Raw genomic sequence first — 19550 nt, 5'->3', positions numbered from 1 at the left:
TTTATTCTCTATAAATCTGTAAATCTATAAATCTGCCTGCATCTGTAGATACATTTTTTTAAATGTTTATTTATTTATTTTTGAGAAAGAGAGAGCACGAACAGGAGAGGGGCAGAGAAAGAGGGGGACAGAGTTCTGAAGCAGGCTCTGTTATGACAGCAGCAAGCCTAATGTGGGACTTGAACTCACCAACCATGAGATCATGACCTGAGATCATGACCTGAGCGGAAGTCAGATATTCAGCTGACTGAGCCACCCAGGTTCCCCACAGATACATTTTCTTTATCAGAGACTAGTCCTTCATTTGCACTCTAGATCCATTTGTTAGTCCTTTAATCTTTAGTCTCTTCATCTGTGAAAAACATTTCAAAGATGAGATACATAAAATATAGTTATTTTAGGTAGCATTAAGATATTTTAGATATATAAATATCTATATATAGATATTTTAGATTAGCATTAAGAGGTGAGCATTTGCTCTCTATTTTAATGATAGGGAACACTAATTTTGAACCTCAGGCAAAATGTCTCCCCCAGAAAGAATTACTTTCTTCTGATTAGTAAACTTTTATTACAAAAAATTACACTCAATTATTGTTAGTGTTTATTTTGAAATTCTTCAATAAAAATTTAGTGGGAATTTGCTTTCTCTCTTGTTAAGTACTACACAATATCTTCAATTTTGTCACAGCACCTAAAATATTTACTCGCTGGTACAGGAAAAGTTTGTTGACCCTCTCAGGTCTAAGCTACCTTAACTGGGATGGGGGAATGGGCAGTTTGGATTAGAGAGAGATTCCAGAATAAAATGGATACAACTTGGTGATTAATTAGAGGTGATGGTGAAGGAGAGACCAAGTTCAGGATGATTCCTAGGTTTCTGCCTTAAGCAGCTGGGTGAATTGACATAGCCTTTCATTTTGTCTTGGCACAAAATATGAAGATTTTAATTAGCTACATTGATTTCATCAGTAATAACTGTGAGGAATTCTCTTTTATCTGTTTTTAAAAATGCAACCTTGCCAATATAATTCACATACTCAACAATTCACTGATATACAGTGAGTAGTTAATTCACAGGTTTATAATACATTCACATCATGTGCAGCTATCACCACAATCTAATTTAGAACATTTTGTTTGTCTCTCAAGGAAACCCCTATTCCTATTGATGTTCATTCCCTAATCCTTTTCACTCCTACCCCTCAAACCACCGATCCTTTTTTTGTCTCTGTAGATTTGCCTATGTGGACATTTTTTACAAATGGACTCATATGTGGAGCCTTTTGTGACTGGCTTCTTTCATATGGGCTAATGTTCTCAGGGTTTGTTCATGTATCAGTACTTCATTCCTTTTTATGGGTGGTATGAATGGTATTCCATTATATGGATAAATCAGATTTCATTTCTATTCATCACCTGTGTTGGACATTTGAGTTGTTTCTACTTCTGGGATATTCTGAGTAATGCTGCTGTGAATATTTATGTGCAAATTTTTGTGTGGATGTATGTTTTCATTTCTTTTGGTTGTATACCTAACAGTAGAATTGCTGGGTCATTTTGATAAATTTACTTTTAACTTTTGGAGGTGCTGCTAAACATTTTTTTAATTTAATGTTTTATTTTTGAAAGAGAGAGACAGAGTACAAGCAAGGGAGAGGCAGAGAGAGAGGGAGACATAGAATCCAAAGAAGGCTGCAGGCTCTGAACTGTCAGCACAGAGCCCAACACGGGGCTTAAACTCGTGAATCACAAGATCATGACCTGAGCCAAAGTCATATGCTCGATTGACTGAGCCACCCAGGTGCCCTGCTGCCAAACTTTTTTTAAAAGAAACTATCTTATTTTATTTTCCCACTAGCAATACATGTGGGTTCCATTTCATCCACATTCATTTTCTTTTTATGATCGCCATCCTAGTAGGTGTGTCTCTTTTATAACTGATTTTAGATAGATTTGAAGATAACTATATGGACATATTCTCTTGCCTTCCAGAGATGTGGGTACTGTTAGGACAAACTAGTCTTTGTGATAGTGCAAAACAAAACTGAGCTAAAACTTAGAAGAATAAGCACGGTACCTAGGATAAAGGAAAAATAATCCTGGGTCTTGTAAAGACTTGGGAAAAGGATTTGCTTCGTACTGGTGCTCTACCTTCTTTTTAGGTATACCCTACTTTATATAATAAATGTTATATGTTCTTAAGAAGTTATAAGCAAATCATATTTTAAGTAAACCAGAGGATTGCTTTATTTACATAGAGCTTCTTTGTAAAGAGCATAATTTTTTTCTAGAAGCAGCCTGGTAAGGCAGAAAACATGAGATTTGTAGTCAGACAGACTTAGCTTTGAATCTTGCTTTACTTACCAGCTTTTTTTACTTTGGGCAAATGACTTGAACTCTCTGAGCCTCTATTTCCTCATCTATAAAGTGAGGATGAAAATAGTATCTACTTTAGGGGCACCTGGGTGGCTCAGTCAGTTGTGCATTTGACTTTGGTTCAGGTTATGATCTCGCAGTTCCTGAGTTCGAGCCCCACATCAGGCTCACTGTTGTCAGCCTGTTAGTGCAGAGCCTGCTTTAGATCCTCTGTCCCTCTCTGTGCTCCTTCCCCGCTTGTGCTCTCTCAAAACTAAATTTGGAAAATACTGTCTACTTTATTGAAATATTATGGAAAGATGCCGCAGATGAATGAGGAAATAATGTGGATGTAAAGTGGTTAGCACTGTTTGCAGCTGTGATATTGATGATGATAATTCTTAATCTTATTTTCATATCATGGTTTTAGTTATAGTGAAATATTTGTTGATTTTTTTAAGTTTATTTATTTTGAGAGAGAGAGTAGGGGAGAGGAAGAGAATGAAGGAGAGAATCCCAAGCACTGTCAGCGCATAGCCTGACACAGGGCTCGATCTCAAGACCATGAGATCATGACCTGAGCTGAGATCAAGAGTCGGATGCTTAACTGACTGAGCCACCCAAGTGCCCCTATTTCCTGTTTTTTTTTTTTTTTTTAATTTCTAGGAGAGAGAGAAAGAGAGACAGCGTGAGCAGGGGAGGGTCAGAGAGAGAGGGAGACACAGACTCTGAAATAGGCTCCAGGCTCTGAGCTGGCAGTCAGCACAGAGCCCGACGCAGGGCTCGAACCCACGAACCGCGAGATCATGACCTAAGCGAAAGTCAGATGCTTAACCTACTAAGCCACCCAGGCGCCCCTGTTTCCTGTTTTTAAAACCACTTTTGCATCTGGTCTTACTTCCATTTGGATTCCAAAATTCATATTTTTTTCTAGTAAATTTTTATTTTCTCCCTAGGAGTACTTCTTTGATTCCCGAGTATTAACAGATGGAGAACTGGCTCCTAATGATCGATGTTGCCGTGTGTGTGGAAAAATAGGCCACTACATGAAAGACTGCCCTAAAAGGAGAAGGTTGGCATATGATTATATATGAACATTACCAGGGAAAATAAATGTGAGGCCAGTTGTAGCTCTAACTGTGTTCATATATGTTTAAGTGAGAAAGTTCAGGGCTTAAATTAGACATTGGGTAAATGAATATTGGAATGGAATTTTGTTAATAGAGTTAGATTTATGGTACAATGGTATCTTAAAATATTCATTTGTTTATTCAGTAATTCATTTTGGCTTTGTGTTTCTTCTTTTTTTAATTGAAGAAGCATTTATTGATATCTATTTTACTGGGAGCTGTGCTAGGAGTCAAGAAAAACAGTAACCAAGTCATGGGGTTCTTGCTGAGGACCTCACAGTCATCAAACCAATAATTAATATATAATATACAGTTAACTAAATCTTTGAGGTATCTGCTGTGAGGTATACCTATGTAATATATACTTTGAGGAATATATATTCTCTATACCCCCTGAAGATGTATTTATGAAATACACTTTAATAGGTCAAGAAAATCCCTTCTGTATTTATCAAGTCCTGCCTAACATAAAGAGCTTAGAACTTGTCAGACAGAATGAATTCCTAGGTTGTATCGGTGCTATTTACTGACTGTTAAATTTAGAGAAGACACTTTCTCTAAGCATCATCTGCTTACTCTGTTTATTAACTCCTAAAATGGAGTTAATAAATACCAGCCTCTAAGAATTGTTACAAGATTAAAATTTTATACTAAAATTTTTTTCTAATTTGATAATGTATTATAAAACTACTAGAATACCCAGTTGCTGCCATATGAGTAGGTGTGCTATAAACGTGAGTTCCTTTGTCTTACAAAAGATGCATGAAACCATGGGCATGTTGATACCTTTATTGTGAGATTCTTGAATAGTTTAGTTTGTTCTGTGATTCACTCAGTTTACAAGTCCCTAGCCCCACATTATTGGTATCAGCAGTTTACTGTTTAGACTAAAGAAGAAAGACAGTGAAGAAGAGAAGGATGGGAATGAAGAGGAGAAAGACTCCCGAGACCTTCTTGACCCCCGAGACCTCCATGACACTCGAGAGTTTAGAGACCCCAGAGACCTCAGATGTTTCATATGTGGAGATGCAGGACATGTACGAAGGGAGTGCCCAGAGGTCAAGCTGGCCCGCCAGAGGAATAGCAGTGTGGCAGGTAAATAGAATAAGTCAAGAATAGTTTCTCGTAGAAATAAGGTCGTTTGTGTTGATATCATTTTTAATGTTTTTTTTTNTTTATTTTTTTTTTTTTTTTTTTTTTTTTTGAGAGAGAGTATATGTGTACACGAGCGGGAAGGACAGAAGGAGAGGGGGAGAGAATATCTTAAGCAGATTCCATGTCCAGGGTGGAGACGGACTTGGGGCTTGCTCTCAAAACTGTTGAGATCAATACCTGAACCAAAATCATGAGTTGAATGCTTAACTGATTTTCTGTTCTAAACTTGGCTATATGATTTTGGACCTTATGTTTTCTTAAAGAGAGAAAATTTTAATAAGCTTTTATTTTGAACAGTACTCAAATATGTTCACTATTAAGCCCTTAGAAGTCTGTGGTATTCAGTAAACTCCCTTTTTTAAGTAATCTTTGGATTTGAGTTATAATCTTTGTTCCTTCACTATCAAAAGTTAACAGAAGCTAATTTTTTTTTTCTCCAAAAATTTACAAGAGGTTTTTTTCTGGGGACATAACAGGAGAAATTATGTTTCTTCCCATTGCTGTTATGAGAGAGGGAGATATGTTCTTGTTATAATTCATAAGTAACTTTAAAAATTAGAAACCCAAAAAAAAAAAAAAAAAAAAAAGAATTAGAAACCCAAAGGAGTACCTGGGTGGTCAGTTGGGTAAGCATCTGATTTTGGCTCAGGTCATGATCTCATGGTTTGTGGGTTCGAGCCTCACGTTGGACTCTGTGCTGACAGCTCAAGAGCCTAAAGCCTGCTTGGGATTCTGTGTCTCCCTCTCTTTCTGCCTCTCTACTGTTTGTTCTCTCCCTCTCTTAAAAATAAACATTAAAAAAAAAAAAGAATTAGAAACCCAAATGAGTCTATTGAAAGAAAGTAGAATCTTTTAGAAGTGATGATTTCCAGCCACTCAGATTCTTGTTGCAGAAGGTTTTTTTTCTTTTAAGTTTATTATTTTTGAGAGAAAGGGCATGAGCAAGCTGGGGAGGTGCAGAGAGAAAGTGAGAGAGAGAATCCCAAGCAGGCTCCACACTGACAGCACAGGGCTCGAACCCACAAACCTTGCTCTACTGACTAAGCCACCCAGGTGCCCTGCAGAAGGTATTTTTCTGAAATACATTGTCTCCTTTAGAAAAGCAGTGTTTGTCTTTTTGTCCATGTTTCTACCCCCAGTTTTTTTTAAGTTTATTTATTTATTTTTGAGAGCGGAGAGTGCATGCATGCACATGTGTGCACTCAGGAGAGGAGGAGAGAGAGGGAACAAAGAATCCCAAGTAGGCTCTGTGCTGACAGCCTGATATGGGGCTCGAACTTACAAACCGCCGGTCATGACTTGAGCCGAAATCAAGAGTTGGAGGTTTAATCAACTGAGCCACCCAGGCATCCCTCACAGTGTATTTTTTTTAGTGATTTACAAGTTTGAAAAAGACATTTAAAAATGTTGTTACAAGTCCTTCACAAACATAATCATAGTTTAAAAGTACAAGTTTATAAAATCTCAGAGATTTGAGACTCTTTAACAGAAAAAACAGAAAAAGTTTACTGATTGTCATTTCTCTGCTGTTTTCTTTTATCTGTTGATTTTCTTTCTGTTGTCTTTTCTTAGCAGCCCAGTTGGTCCGCAACCTTGTAAATGCCCAACAAGTGGCTGGTTCAGCCCAGCAACAGGGTGATCAGTCCATAAGGACCAGACAATCCTCAGAATGTGTAAGTACTCAGCCTGCAACTGGGTTAGTCTTGGCAGGAAGATAGTACTATCTTTGATAGGGTTGATCTTTTAGACTTGCCAATAGAATTATTCAGATTACACGTTGCTTTGTAGAGGTATTCTTGCTAGTCACCTGAGGTGGAATGAGCATTATTTTTGGAGTAATGTAAATCTGGGTTTGTATCTGTGGGCAAGCTACTTAACTTCAGTGACCTTGCCTTCTTATTTATAAAGTAAGATAACAAATACCTAATATGTTTGTTGGTAGATTAAGGTAATGACTTTGAGGTTCTAGGCTTTGCCTAGTGGAAAAATATCAGCAACATTTATTAAAATTGGACACAAAAATTGAGATGTGTTAGAGGTTTAGTACTGTTAGGGCAATACATGCATGGTATTGTACTTGCTTGAAGCTTTTATGTGTCTCCTAGCTGATTTGAATACCTACTGAAATATATCCAGTGAAAGCAGAATACTGAATTAGAGTTCAGATTCACAAGTTTCATTTTTGCTGAGTTGCTCTTAACCTTTGTGTAAATCTATATTATTTTGCCCTTCTTATATTAATTAATTCAATGCCAATTGAACACTTGCTTACTCTGAATGTGACATTATGCTTTGGTGCATCACACTTAATCCTTTGGGTTACCATGTGAAGTGGAAGGTATTAAGATGAACAAATTTTACAAATTGGGAGGCTGAGAGTAAGAAATTAAAAGATTCAAACCTAGGTCTGTGTAGCTTCAAAGCTATGTAGCTTCAAAACTGTTAACTATTAAACATGTTAAATCTGATATGATCTGTGNCATGACCTGAGCTGAAACCAAGAGTCAGAAGCTTAACCAAACGAGCCACCCAGACGCCCCCTAGAGAAAAATTCCAAGAGTATATGAAGATCAACATAGGAAGAGATTGGGAACAGTTAGGAGCCCACTTTCTTCACCTGTAATATTGGCATAACTACTATGGGCCTGACGTTTTCATAAATGTTATATAATAACAGTAATATTAGCTAACATTGTTGGGTGCTATGTACTGTATATATGCTTTTTTCTTATTTCTTTCTGTAAAATATTGGAAAAGTACAGAAAATAATAAACATTCATGTAGTACCACCAGACTTTAATAATTCTTAACATTTTGTTATCTTTGATTTATTAAAAAATTACTATCGTCAACAATCCCTATGCATTCCTCTTGAATCTTAAACTCTTCCAACCATCTTAAAACCTTCCTACCATCCCTTTCTAGTTACTAAAGTGTATCTACTATCCTTAATTTGGTGTTTGTATTTCCCACTTGTATTGTTTAGTTAAACTACACAACCTATGAGATAGATTCAGTTTATTATTTATACATTACAGGTAAAGAAACTGAGATTTAAGTTTTTTTTGCCTGAGGTCAAAACACACTTATAAATAGAACTTGAATCCTCAGGCTCTGTCTCCAAAACCTGTGCTGTAACCACTTTCCTGTGCTGCTTCTAATTTCTACCCTTTGCTTCTAGCACTCACTTTTCTCTTACTTGATATTTGGGTAAGAGTCTAATGGACATTGCTGTTCTGATGTCTCACAAAGCACTTTAACTTCAAATGTCTAAAATGTAACTTAATATTTTTCTCCAAATCCCTAGACTTTCCTCTTCTTGCCCCTGTGTTCTCCATCTCATTGAATGATCCTACTCTCTGGTTTCCAGAACTACTCCTCTCCCTCAACTCACACATCCAAATCAGTCACCAATTCCTTTTGTTTCTCCTTGTAAAAAATAGCTCACAGCCATTTGATTCCCTGTCCCTATATTGTATGTCCCAAGCCTAACTTACCATCATCTCAGGACTACTTATTATAGCAGCCTTTTAATCAGTCTCATTAGTCTCCCCCCACCCCCTCATATTATCTGTTTCATTCCTATTTAAGACAGAATAATTTTTCTAAAATGCAGATTGATGGTCTTCCTGACCGATTTAAAACCCTTCACTGGTTTCCCAGTGCCCTCAGGATAAAGTCTTAACTACAAGGGCTGTGGTACCCTTCGTTATCTTGTCCCTCATTGGTTCTTCAACCTCAAATCTGCCATTCCCCTACCTGTGTACTCCAGTAATATTAAACTTATTTCAGAATCCAGTTACTTAAAAAGCCAGGTGTTCATGAATCTAAAGACCATCAGTCATGTTGTTCTCTCTCCTTGAAATATTCCTTCCTTCCCCTATCCCTATCCCTATCCCTGTCCTCTTTTATCAGACTGATTTCTGTTACTCTGGAGTCTCAGCTTAAAGGTCACTTTCCTTGATTTCCACTTTCATTCATCTTATCTTTCTGTCTTCCCAAAGTACTTTTAGGTGTTCCTGCTCTGGGATTTACTTATACACTATACATTATTCATTCTTATCATAGTTATCATTATAATTTATTGTGATTGCTTTTGTAATCTTCATGTGCTATTCCTCCTTTCCCCCATAAATTTTAAGTTCCATGAGGGCATACATGTTAGTATTGTATTTTTAACACCTAGAACCATGCCTACACATATTTGATACTTGTTGAGGGACTGAATCAAGGTGACTGTGAGATTTTTAGATATAAGTTTCTAGTTACAGTTGGAAATGTGGGTTCTGCATGATGGGAATGACATTTGGGGTCTTTTTTCTTTGCACAGTAAAAGGATTTATAGGTAATACATATGTCAGAGAGGGTTTGAGAATCTTGGAGAAAATTATATTTTCATGTAAAATGAGACTCTATTATTGTTTATTATGCATATCATAGAGTTCTGTTGATAATATTCTAATGAAATAACTCCATAATTTTGTATTTTGATAGTCTCTGCTTTTATGATATTAACATGTTTTAAAATTAATTTTAAGATGTTATCTTTTTCTCTTTGCAGTCTGATTCCCCATCTTATTCTCCTCAGCCCCAGCCATTTCCCCAGAACTCTTCCCAATCAGCTGCCATTACCCAGTCTCCATCCCAGCCAGGATCCCAACCCAAGCTTGGCCCACCTCAGCAGGGAGCCCAGACCCCGCATCAGGTCCAGATGCCTATGTATAACTTTCCTCAGTCACCACCAGCTCAGTATTCTCCCATGCACAATATGGGACTGTTGCCAATGCACCCTCTCCAGATCCCTGCCCCGTCCTGGCCTATTCACGGCCCAGTGATCCACTCTGCACCAGGCAGTGCCCCCAGCAATATTGGCCTGAATGATCCCAGCATCATCTTTGCACAGCCTGCTGCCAGACCTGTGGCGATCCCTAACTCTTCTCATGATGGACACTGGCCTCGTACTGTGGCTCCAAATTCCCTGGTGAACAACGGTACAGTTGGAAATTCGGGTAACCCTTCCTTTTCTTCTTTTGCATCTGTCTGTAGAAAGGTTGGGTGATTGGTATTATTGGGGGACATAAAAGTGAGGAACTATTTATAGAGGGGCAAGTAGAGGATTAGATACAGCGTATGGGCTGTGAATTCAGACTGCCTAGATTTGAATCCTGGCTCTGCCATTTGTTATGTGGGATTAGGCAGTTGCTTAATCTCTTTGTGCATTGATTTCATCTGTAAAATAAGGATATTAATAGCATCTAACTCACAAGGATGTTGTGAATATTAAATGAGGTAATATACATAAATGTTACTTATTTTAATACTATTTAAAATTTTTACTGCAATCCTGCTTGGTGTAGGTATTACTAGCACTCATTTTATAGTTGAGGAAATTGTAGGGTTAAGTAACTTAACTTCATGTTCTTATAATTAATCTTAGTAGATACAAGTTTGAGACCAATTTCTTTCTTCAAAACCTGTGCTCTTTGCCCTAGACTCTACTCTAACTATCTCCCAGTAAGGAGCAATTCATTAAAAAGATACTAGTAGCACTTTGTAGCATTAAAAAATACTAGTTTTTTTCTGATATGTAAGTAATACATTTTTATTATAGAACATTTGAAAAAGAAAAGATAATCCATAATCTCAATTCCTAGACATAATTGCCAAGTAATACTTAGGTGTGTTACCATCCTGTCATTTTTTTAATATTTGCATAATTAAAAAATATATACCATAAATCTTGTTCAATATTCAGCTTTTTAGTTGATAATATTTTTATTTTAAAATGCTTTTTTGTTTTTTGTTTTTTTTTAAATGCTTTTTTGAAAGTACAAACATTTCAAGGAGAGATGAAATGAAAAGGAGAGAGTTTTAAAGTAGGACAAGCACTTCATTACCCAACTTTTAACAGTTAACAATATTTGCTATTCTTTGAGTCCTTTTCCTCATTTAAAAAATTCTTTTGGCTTTAGTATTTAATCAAATCTCAGACATCAGGTCAAATTTCCTTATAAACCTGTTTTATATCTCTTAAAAAAATTACAAGACCGTTACCATACCTTTTATCACCTAATACGTGTTCATTTTTATTATTTTTCTAAAACTATTGTTGATTTATTTGAATCAGGATTCAAACAAAGCCCTTACATTATATGTGTATGCTTGTTTCATTTCTTAAGTCTACTTTAGTATATAATACTTCCTGTTCACTGTTTTTTCCCCCATATAAACTATTTTATTAAAGAAACTGTAGAACTTCTTCTATTCTGATGTTCGCTGAATTGTATCTTTGTGACATTATTTAACATGTACCACTGTCTCCATATTTCCTCTAATTGGAAGTTAGGTCCAGAGGCTGAATTAGATTTAGTTTTAGAGTGTTGCAGATGATTTTGAAAGTCTTGTAGCCATCCACAAACTCATATATTATACTATCTCAGATGCAAATATAAATTTTCTTCTCTCCATAGTATTCTCTCTGCTTCTGTCTGGCAATAAGGTTAGATTAGATTAGATTTTGTTGGCAAGAATTTTACCTCTTGGTTGGTCCTATATGTTTCTTGCTTCCTCACTTCAAAAAGAAATTAACTCTCTCTTTTCCTCTCTTAGTGATCTAAGATTGATCAATGAGTTAGGTGATATCAGTGTATTCTACGCCTTATAAAGCTTCTCATTAATTTTTACATAACAGTGTTAGCCATTATTGATAATTATTGTTGATAATCATTATTTTACTATGGATTGTAAAATGATTTTCTGTTTACTGTTTGTGATTCTTCTATAAAGAAAACGTTTCCTTATTAACTACTTGATTATCCTGAAATATAAGAAGGGTAGACTAAAAGCTAGATTCTTTCCCTTTATCAGTTTTCAAAAGAATTTTAGTACTTTTTATACAAAAATATGCTATTGTTTAGAGCACCACCATGGAGGAGGTATCTCTGCTGTGTTTGGGAACAATACATGTAATGTATTTTGCTGAGCAGAAATGTCAGGATATGGGAACTCATTCAGATTTCCAAAATCAAAGGATATATGGCATACATGGCCATTTCTAAAAAATTATTATTTTTATTTTGAGAGAGAGTGAAAGCGAGTAGGGAGGGCCACCCCTAGGGGAGAGAGAGGGAGAGAAAGACTCATAAGCAGGCTCTGAACTGTTAGTACAGAGTCCAGTATGGTGCTAGAACCTACAAACTGCAAGATCATGACCTGAGCTGAAATCAAGAGTCAGACACTTAACTGACTGAGCCACCTAGCATCTAGGTGCCCTGTACATGGCCATTCTAATGTATCTCTGCTCTGTCATTCAACAGATGTTTATTGTATATATGTTATGACATGTACCATGATAGTGACTGGGTTATATAATCATGAACACAGACCCAGTGTCTTACCTTTTGATGTAGTGCCTCATTTATTACAGTTTTAGGCCTCCCAGTACCACCACTAGTTGATCTCTGTCAGTCATAATGAACTAATTAACATCTTAGGAACATACTGTACTATCTCTTAACGCCCGCTTACTTAAGTTGGTCCCTCTGCCTGGAAAATCCTCTCCCTATCCGTCCCTCCTCCTCACTCTCACCTCCTTTTGCTTTGTTCCATAGCTTGGGTGACTCATTCATCCTCCATTGTTAAATGTAGCTCACTTTCTAGCAGGAAGCCCCTCTTGTTGATTTTGTGCTCCAAATGTGCTGGGTATCCTTTCTCTTTTCCATGTTTCCTTAATATCTGTATCTTTATACTTATGAAATTGCCAGTTTACTTGTTTGCATAACCCATTAGACTGAACTTCTAGAGGCTGTGAATTGTTTCTCGCCTATCATTAGCTCTGTAGTGTCCAATAAAGTGCCTCATGGATGTTAGATACATTAAACATACAGTATTTTTATTATGTAATAATTACTCAGTAAATATTTGTTACATGTAAGACAAATTTACAACTCCTAGTTCATATTACAGTTAAAATTACTAATTTGTTGAAAATGGAAGGATTGGATAAGAGAATATATTATGAAAATATTTGGTTTTGAAAAATGGCCAAGGGAGATTGGAATATATCCTAAGAAATACCCTTTGATTTCAAAACGCCGTTTCTCAATTGGTCAGGACCTCCGTATATATACCCAGTCTCATTTAAAGAAAAAACTATATCCTATAGCTTCAGCTCTTAATTGTAACTTGGTTTTATGAACTTTCAGCGAGTCAGCTGCTTTGTTTTTCTGCTTACCTCCTAAGAAGACAGCTTGTTAAGAGTGTGGCAAGAATGGGTTTTAGTTTTCTGACTGTGTACTCCTCCCTGTCTGGTACCTCCTAATTTGAGTTCCTGCTAGGAAGTTGAGTGAATGAGGGGAGTGCCTTTCACATTCTTTCCTGCCACATTGTGACCCTGGATGAGAAAAGCCACCATGTGATCCAAACGATTTAGGGGATAGTTTGAAAACATGCACTTTGAAAGATGTACTTACAGATACATCTAAAGGGAAGTTGATTGTGGGGGTGGTTTGCCATAGAATGGATAGCACTCCTATTTTTTGAGTCCCTACTTATATATCACAACTTGTGCAAGGCACATTATTTTTGTTATCTGATTTAATCCTCACAAAACCAGAGGTGCATAATTGAACTTTAGTAATTTTTGGAACTGGGATTTGAACTTTAACCTGGTTGGCTCCAAAGCCCAAGTTCTTGACCATTATACCACAGTGCTTCAGCATCTAATAGAATTGCCTTTCAGGCCTTAATATACTTGTTTCTAGGATAGTGGCACTGTCTTTAGGAAAAAGTGGAAGCTCCTTAATGATGTACTAAAGTTCTTTGAAATGTAAATCCTATCTTATCCCAGCCTTTTTTTCTTATCATTGGCGTCTTTTACTCTTTAGTGGTAATTTTGCAGCTTCCCAAACTTGCTGTACTGTCCTGTTTCCTGGCTGTTGTACTTGTTATTCCTTCTGTTTGAAATGCCCTCTTTGCTCCATTTTGCCTAACAGTTCCTTGTGCTTTAAAATTCAGTTTAGTCAGTCATCTTAGGAAAATCTTTTCTAGCCTTGAACCAAATAGGTTAGCCTCCTCTTTATTTTTATTATTATTATTTTGTTAATATTTATTAATATTAAAGAGAGAGAGAGAGCACAAGCAGGGGAGGGACAGAGAATCCCAAGCAGGCTCCACACGGTCAACACAGAGCCTGACGCAGGGGTTGAACTTGCAAACTGAACCATGAGATCCTAACCCAAACTGAAACCAAGAGTCAGTTGCTTAACCAGCTGAACCACCCAGGCACTCTAGCTCCCTCTTTAGAACACCTTCCATCAATCTGTTATAGCAATGACTACATATTATTGCATCTCTATTTTTTATATGTCTTTTATGAATAATTTGAGCACAGTGTTTGGTTTTTTAAAAAATTAGTATCCTCTGCATTTAGCATTGTTCTTGTCCAGTGGTAGGTACTCAATAAATCTTTGTGGAATAAAGGAATATTTAAATGAATAAACTGATATTTTAAAGTATGTCTTTCCTGTCTTGTTGAAATGCAGAGCCAGGCTTTCCAGGACTAAATCCTCCAATTCCTTGGGAACATGCACCGCGTCCCCATTTCCCTCTTGTCCCAGCTTCGTGGCCTTATGGTTTGCATCAAAACTTCATGCATCAGGGAAATGCCAGATTTCAGCCCAACAAACCATTCTATACTCAAGGTACTGTTGTTTACAAATTCATTAAGAGTCTGGGTGGGTTTTGTTCTGGGACAAAGGTTGTTTTTTGAAGGTCAGGAACCAGGAGTGAGATTTTACGCATTCAGTAAACATTTATTGAGAGCATACTATGCGTCACACTGTGCTAGGTGCTTGTTCAAACAGAATTAAGTAAAACCTGTACACTTAGAGGAGCCAGACATGTAGAATAGACAAGGATAGGAGCTTAGAGGGAATCAGTTAATTTTATCCTAGCAGAGTTTATAGGAGATATGGACACCAGGGATCAAGTCACACAAAATTTTGCTATTTGAATTAGACTGTGAAAGAGATACAGGATTTGTTTTTTTCTACAGATTTGTTAGAGATTACAGGGGAAGAGTGTTCTTAGCTGAGGGAATACATATGTAAAGTCAAGGAGTTTTGCCTGGATAATGAGGAAAAAAGAAGAGAAAACAAGAGGATGAAGTGTATGGGAACGATGAATAGGCTAGAGAAGATAGGCTGAGGCCATATTATGAAAAAGTTTTTGGGCTCAGTTTAGTAAGTAATGTGGATCTAATAGAAGTTTTTGAGTTGAATAGTGACATAGTCAGATTTGTTTAGTTGAACTAATATTTGAATTAGAATTCATTATATTCTGTTGGTGCTGATGTACCACTAATAGGTTAGATTTAAGTAATGAATATTACAAACTAAGGAGAATTGTAGTATTTTATCTAGCCTACTTGCCTCAGAGGTATTTCAGTTCTAATAGGGAATGTCTGAGTCTGGCCCTCAGCTCGTTAACCTACAAATTAAAAAACTAGAATTAGAGTTACTACACTTAAACTAGGAGTTCAAGAAATTAAAGAAATGCACTCAGGAAATGTTGACTGAATGAAATGATAACTTTAAACGGAAGCCCCTGGTACAGGTTTCAGGCTTAATTCATTTAAGCCTTCCTAAACTATCCATGTATTGCTGGGGCATTCCTAGGTTATAGAGTGGCAGAACATTGACTATGGTAGACTTAATCTTCTGAGTAAAGAACTAGTAAAACTAGTTTTTTTATTAACAAAAAAAGTTATTACTGGTCATATTAAGGCCTTGGTGGGATGGTTCGGGGAAGTCTGAAATTCTTCCCTGGTAAATTTGTTTCCTTTGATACCTCCCTTCATCTCTCTTTTCTTTCACATACCCACGTTTCCCTGCTGTCCTCTTCCTTCTCCTGCTAAATGTTTTGTCATACTTTATCACCTCTTTACTGTATAAATAGAAAAAAAGAGAACTAGCTACAAGTTAATTCTAAGGGTTGTCAGATAAATAGGCACAAGCCTTTCAGTTTCCTGTCTGTGTTGTGTCCAACAGACAGATGTGCCACCCGTCGGTGTAGAGAGCGTTGTCCCCACCCACCAAGAGGAAACGTGTCGGAGTAATGCGAGTCCATTTTCTTTCAGCTGGTCTACCGATGCACAGCAACCAGCCAATCCTGCTGTCTCAAGGGTATCCGTACCTCAATGTCAGTTACATTCAGCAGAAAAAGTGACATTTAATGGAAAGCAAAACAAATCAGGTCCTGATTTAAAATTTTAACATGTTTAGATAGCTTATTTAAATTCTAAGACTGTTTTTAAAGACTGTATTATTTGTATATAAATATGAACTATAGTTTTTACTGGTATCACCAAATTGAGTGATACAAATTTCATCTATTTTATTACCCTATTTTTAAGGGAATTTTATGTTTTGTTTAATCTTGATGAATTGTATAAAGAGAGAATTTAAAAAATTACATTCTTTATTTTCTATTAGCTGTATTCATACTTTGGTTGCTTCAGACTTTATATCTATTGTTCTTAAGAATTAGGAAAAACTTTCATGTGTTTTAAATTTGTCACTTCTATTCTTTACAGAACCTTGTAGTGCCAAAAACTTTTTAAAAGGTAAAAAAAATAATAAACTACAACGTGAAGATTCAGAATTTTTTCTTTTACATTCTTGTATATTGAAAATATTCAAAATTGAACAGAGTTGCTTTTGTCTGTATTTGAAGTAATTCTATTTTAAGTTAATAAATCTTTTTGACAAGAGTCAAATTTGGTTAATTCATATGGTTGTTTAGATCATGGAAATAGAATGTAACAATTTAGAGATTTATTTTACTCTCAGTGAATGGAGCATTCTAAATTACAGACTTAGTTTTAGAGAACTGAGTATCTTTTTTATGTCCTTTATTTTACTGGATCTTCACAATACCCGTATGGAGCTGATAGAAACATATTTTCTTCATGTCTATTCATCATTGGGAAACAGAGGTGCAAAACAGTAAAGTCAGGCAAGAGAATGGAAGCATCTTTTGAAGAGTTTTTAAACATGGAGACTGATACTGGCAATTTGGGTAGAGGGAAGAGATGTCTTATTTACTGAGGTACTAGTATATGTTAGACTATCCATTCAGAGTTCTGTTACTACCTGGAATGCACACTTGCCAGAATGGTGTTTACCAATAGGTCGTGGTAACGGATTATAGTTAGTACTAGTTTAGCTCTTTTTGGTACTATCCATTGAGCTGAGGTCATTTTGTTTAAACCCCGCAATTATATATCTGACAGGGATTTTGGATTAAATGATCCTATAAATTTATTTGGAAATCTGCAGAATAAGTAAATACAAATGTATTTTAAGGACAGTGTATTATCTTTGTTCTGCTTCCTCAGATATGCATTACTTAAATAGCAGACTACCTGGGCTTTTGCCATATTTTCCAACTTGGAAGATGCTTGAAATGTATTACAGGAGGTTGAGGGCTTTCCTGCCATATTTACAGCCCTGGAAAGGTATTTATTTAATATTAAGATCAGGTGTATTTACTGTAAGTTCTTCATATTAAAACTTGAGTATCTCTCAGAATCCTACTAAGTGGTGGAGTTCATTTATTTGTTCTGTTAATGAGATAGCTGGCCCAGTGTATGTTTTTGTTAAAAAATAGGCATACCTCGGAGAAATTGCAGATTAGGTCCCAGATCACTGCAATAAGGCAAATATTGCGACAAAGTGAGTCACATGCCTTTTTTGATTTGCCACTGCATATAAAAGTTATGTTTACATTACCCTGTAGTTGATTTAAGTGTGCAGTAGCATTGTCAAAAATGTACATGCCTTAATTAAAACTTTTATTGCTAAAAAATGCTAACCGTCAGCTGAACTTCAGTGAGTCATAATCTTTTTGTTGGTGGAGGGTCTTGACTTGATGAGTGCTGAGTGATCCAGGGTGGTTGTTGGTGAAGGTTGAGGTGGCTGTGGCAATTTCTTAAAATAAGACAACAGTGTAGTTTTGCCATGTAGATTGATTTTTCCTTTCACTTGAACACTTAGATGCCACTGTAGGGTTATAAATTAGCCTAATTTCAGTATTGTGTGTCCGGGAAAAGGGAAGCCCAAGGAGAGAAGAAGATGGGGGGAATGGCTGATTAGTAGAGCAATTAGAAAACACACATTTATTAAGTTTGCTATCTTATATGGGCATGGTTTGTGACACCCCAAACCATGGCACAGATCACCATGATAAATAGAATAATATGAAACTTGGAAATAGTGCGAGAATTACCAAAATGTGATAGAGACACAGAATCATCAAATGCTATCAGAAAAAAGGCCAACAATAGACTTGCTCCATGCAGGGTTGCCATAAATCCTCAAATAGTAAAAACAAAAAAACCTCAGTATCTGTGAAGGGCAGTAAAGCAAAGTGCAATAAAACGAGGTATCCCTGTATGACTTGGAATATTGATCTATTTAAAAATGTTTTTATTTTTGAGGAAGAGAGAGAACATGCATGCAAGTGGGGGAGGGGCAGAGAGAGAGGGAGACAGAGGATTTGAAGCAGGCTCTGCGATGACAGCAGAGAGCTGATGTGAGGCTCAAACTCATGAACTGTGAGATTATGACCTGGGCTGAAGTCAGATGATGCTTGACCGACTGAGCCACCTAGGCACTCTGCATTCAATTTTTTTAAAATAGTGTTCATGTATTTAATCTCTTTTCAAGTCTTGGAGGATGGATGATGAGGTATGTAAGGTGTTCATTTTACTGTTCTTTTATACATATTTGAAATTTTCATTAAAAATTCCTTGGGGCACCCAGTTGAAAGAGCATGCAGCTCTTGATCTTAGGGTCGTGAGTTTGAGCCCCATGTTGGGTGTAGAGATTACTAAATCTCCAGCAAGATACTGTCCTCAGCTCAAACTTCCTTTCTAAAGGAAAGAAGTATATCACTTGGAAAAAGGTTTTTTGGGGGTAATAAAGCCCAGTAATTTAGGTTTTACTTTTGTGACAGTGTTCTATATAGTAATTTTCAGCATCTCACTTGTCCTCCTTTCAGCAAATTACCAGTGCTCAGTAACTGGCAAAACTATTCCAAGTAGAAAACTAGATTACTTAGTTTGTGGCTTATACCAGCAGCAGCTCAGTTTAAACTTCTCTTAGAAGCTATAAACTTAAAAGTTTTTGACTGTGAATTCAAATTCATTGTAGAGCAGTTGGAAAAGGCCAAAATTATCAGTCTGTTTCAGAGTACACACACACCCCACACTTAAGACCATATTGTTTTGAAATGTTTTGTATAATGTTTAATGACATGGAGAGATTAGTATTTTCCATTGCCATTAAAGATTATTCAAAAGTAGGAATATTAATTTTGTACCATGTAATTTATTTGTTCAGTTCCCTACAGATGGACACATTTGCTGTTTTTTTCTCATATATTAAAAATTAGATAAGATAATGGGATAAAAAGCTATTTTTGTGTATATTATTCTAGCATGGTAAATATATGTAGATATATATTTATATATGGGGCTTATTAGGTAAAAAAAAAAAAGGTGTAAAAGATCTAAGATTCCTGCTACATATTGCCAAACTGCCTCCAGGAAGGTGGTTACCATTTTGTGGTCCCCAAAAATATATAAAATATGTGTCGGTGAGCTTATAAAATAGCTTTAAACAAGTCCAAACAAATCAGTTTTTCCCTTGTGAAGGATAATTTAAATGTATTCATTAAAAAAACATTAAATAAAAGAACAAAGTATAGAAATTGTCTGTCAATCAGAAATACTTTTTTTTAAGTCCCAGGTTTACTTTAATACTATTTTTTTTTAATGTTTATTTTTGAGAGAGAGAGAGCCAAAAGCAGGGGAGGGGCGGGGGGGGGAGTGGGGGAGGCGGGAGA

The 19550-nt window shown here is 36.2% G+C and overlaps 1 protein-coding gene across 9 annotated transcripts in view; it reads left to right on the top strand.

The window, feature by feature from the left end:
* The window catches only part of TUT4 (terminal uridylyl transferase 4), a 131713-nt gene extending 115768 nt beyond the window's left edge, over positions 1 to 15945 (top strand). For 4 of the 9 annotated variants that reach the window (XM_077779698.1, XM_077779697.1, XM_077779689.1 and 1 more), the window contains 6 exons: positions 3315 to 3430; positions 4360 to 4583; positions 6216 to 6316; positions 9205 to 9652; positions 14186 to 14344; positions 15781 to 15945. In XM_077779698.1, coding sequence (XP_077635824.1) covers positions 3315 to 3430; positions 4360 to 4583; positions 6216 to 6316; positions 9205 to 9652; positions 14186 to 14344; positions 15781 to 15869 — 1137 coding nt within the window. In that variant the 3' untranslated portion in view covers positions 15870 to 15945. Of the gene's footprint in view, positions 1 to 3314; positions 3431 to 4359; positions 4584 to 6215; positions 6317 to 9204; positions 9653 to 14185; positions 14345 to 15691 lie in introns of all 9 variants that reach the window. The other 5 variants (XM_077779693.1, XM_077779696.1, XM_077779692.1 and 2 more) reach the window with 5 other exon arrangements.
* Positions 15946 to 19550: the final 3605 nt, after the last annotated feature.

Source organism: Crocuta crocuta, unplaced genomic scaffold (assembly GCF_008692635.1).
Source record: "Crocuta crocuta isolate KB4526 unplaced genomic scaffold, BGI_CrCroc_1.0 scaffold168, whole genome shotgun sequence".
Classification (NCBI taxonomy): domain Eukaryota; kingdom Metazoa; phylum Chordata; class Mammalia; order Carnivora; family Hyaenidae; genus Crocuta; species Crocuta crocuta.
The sequence above is the reverse complement of the archived record's forward strand: the minus strand, read 5'-3'. Positions and strand labels throughout refer to the sequence as shown.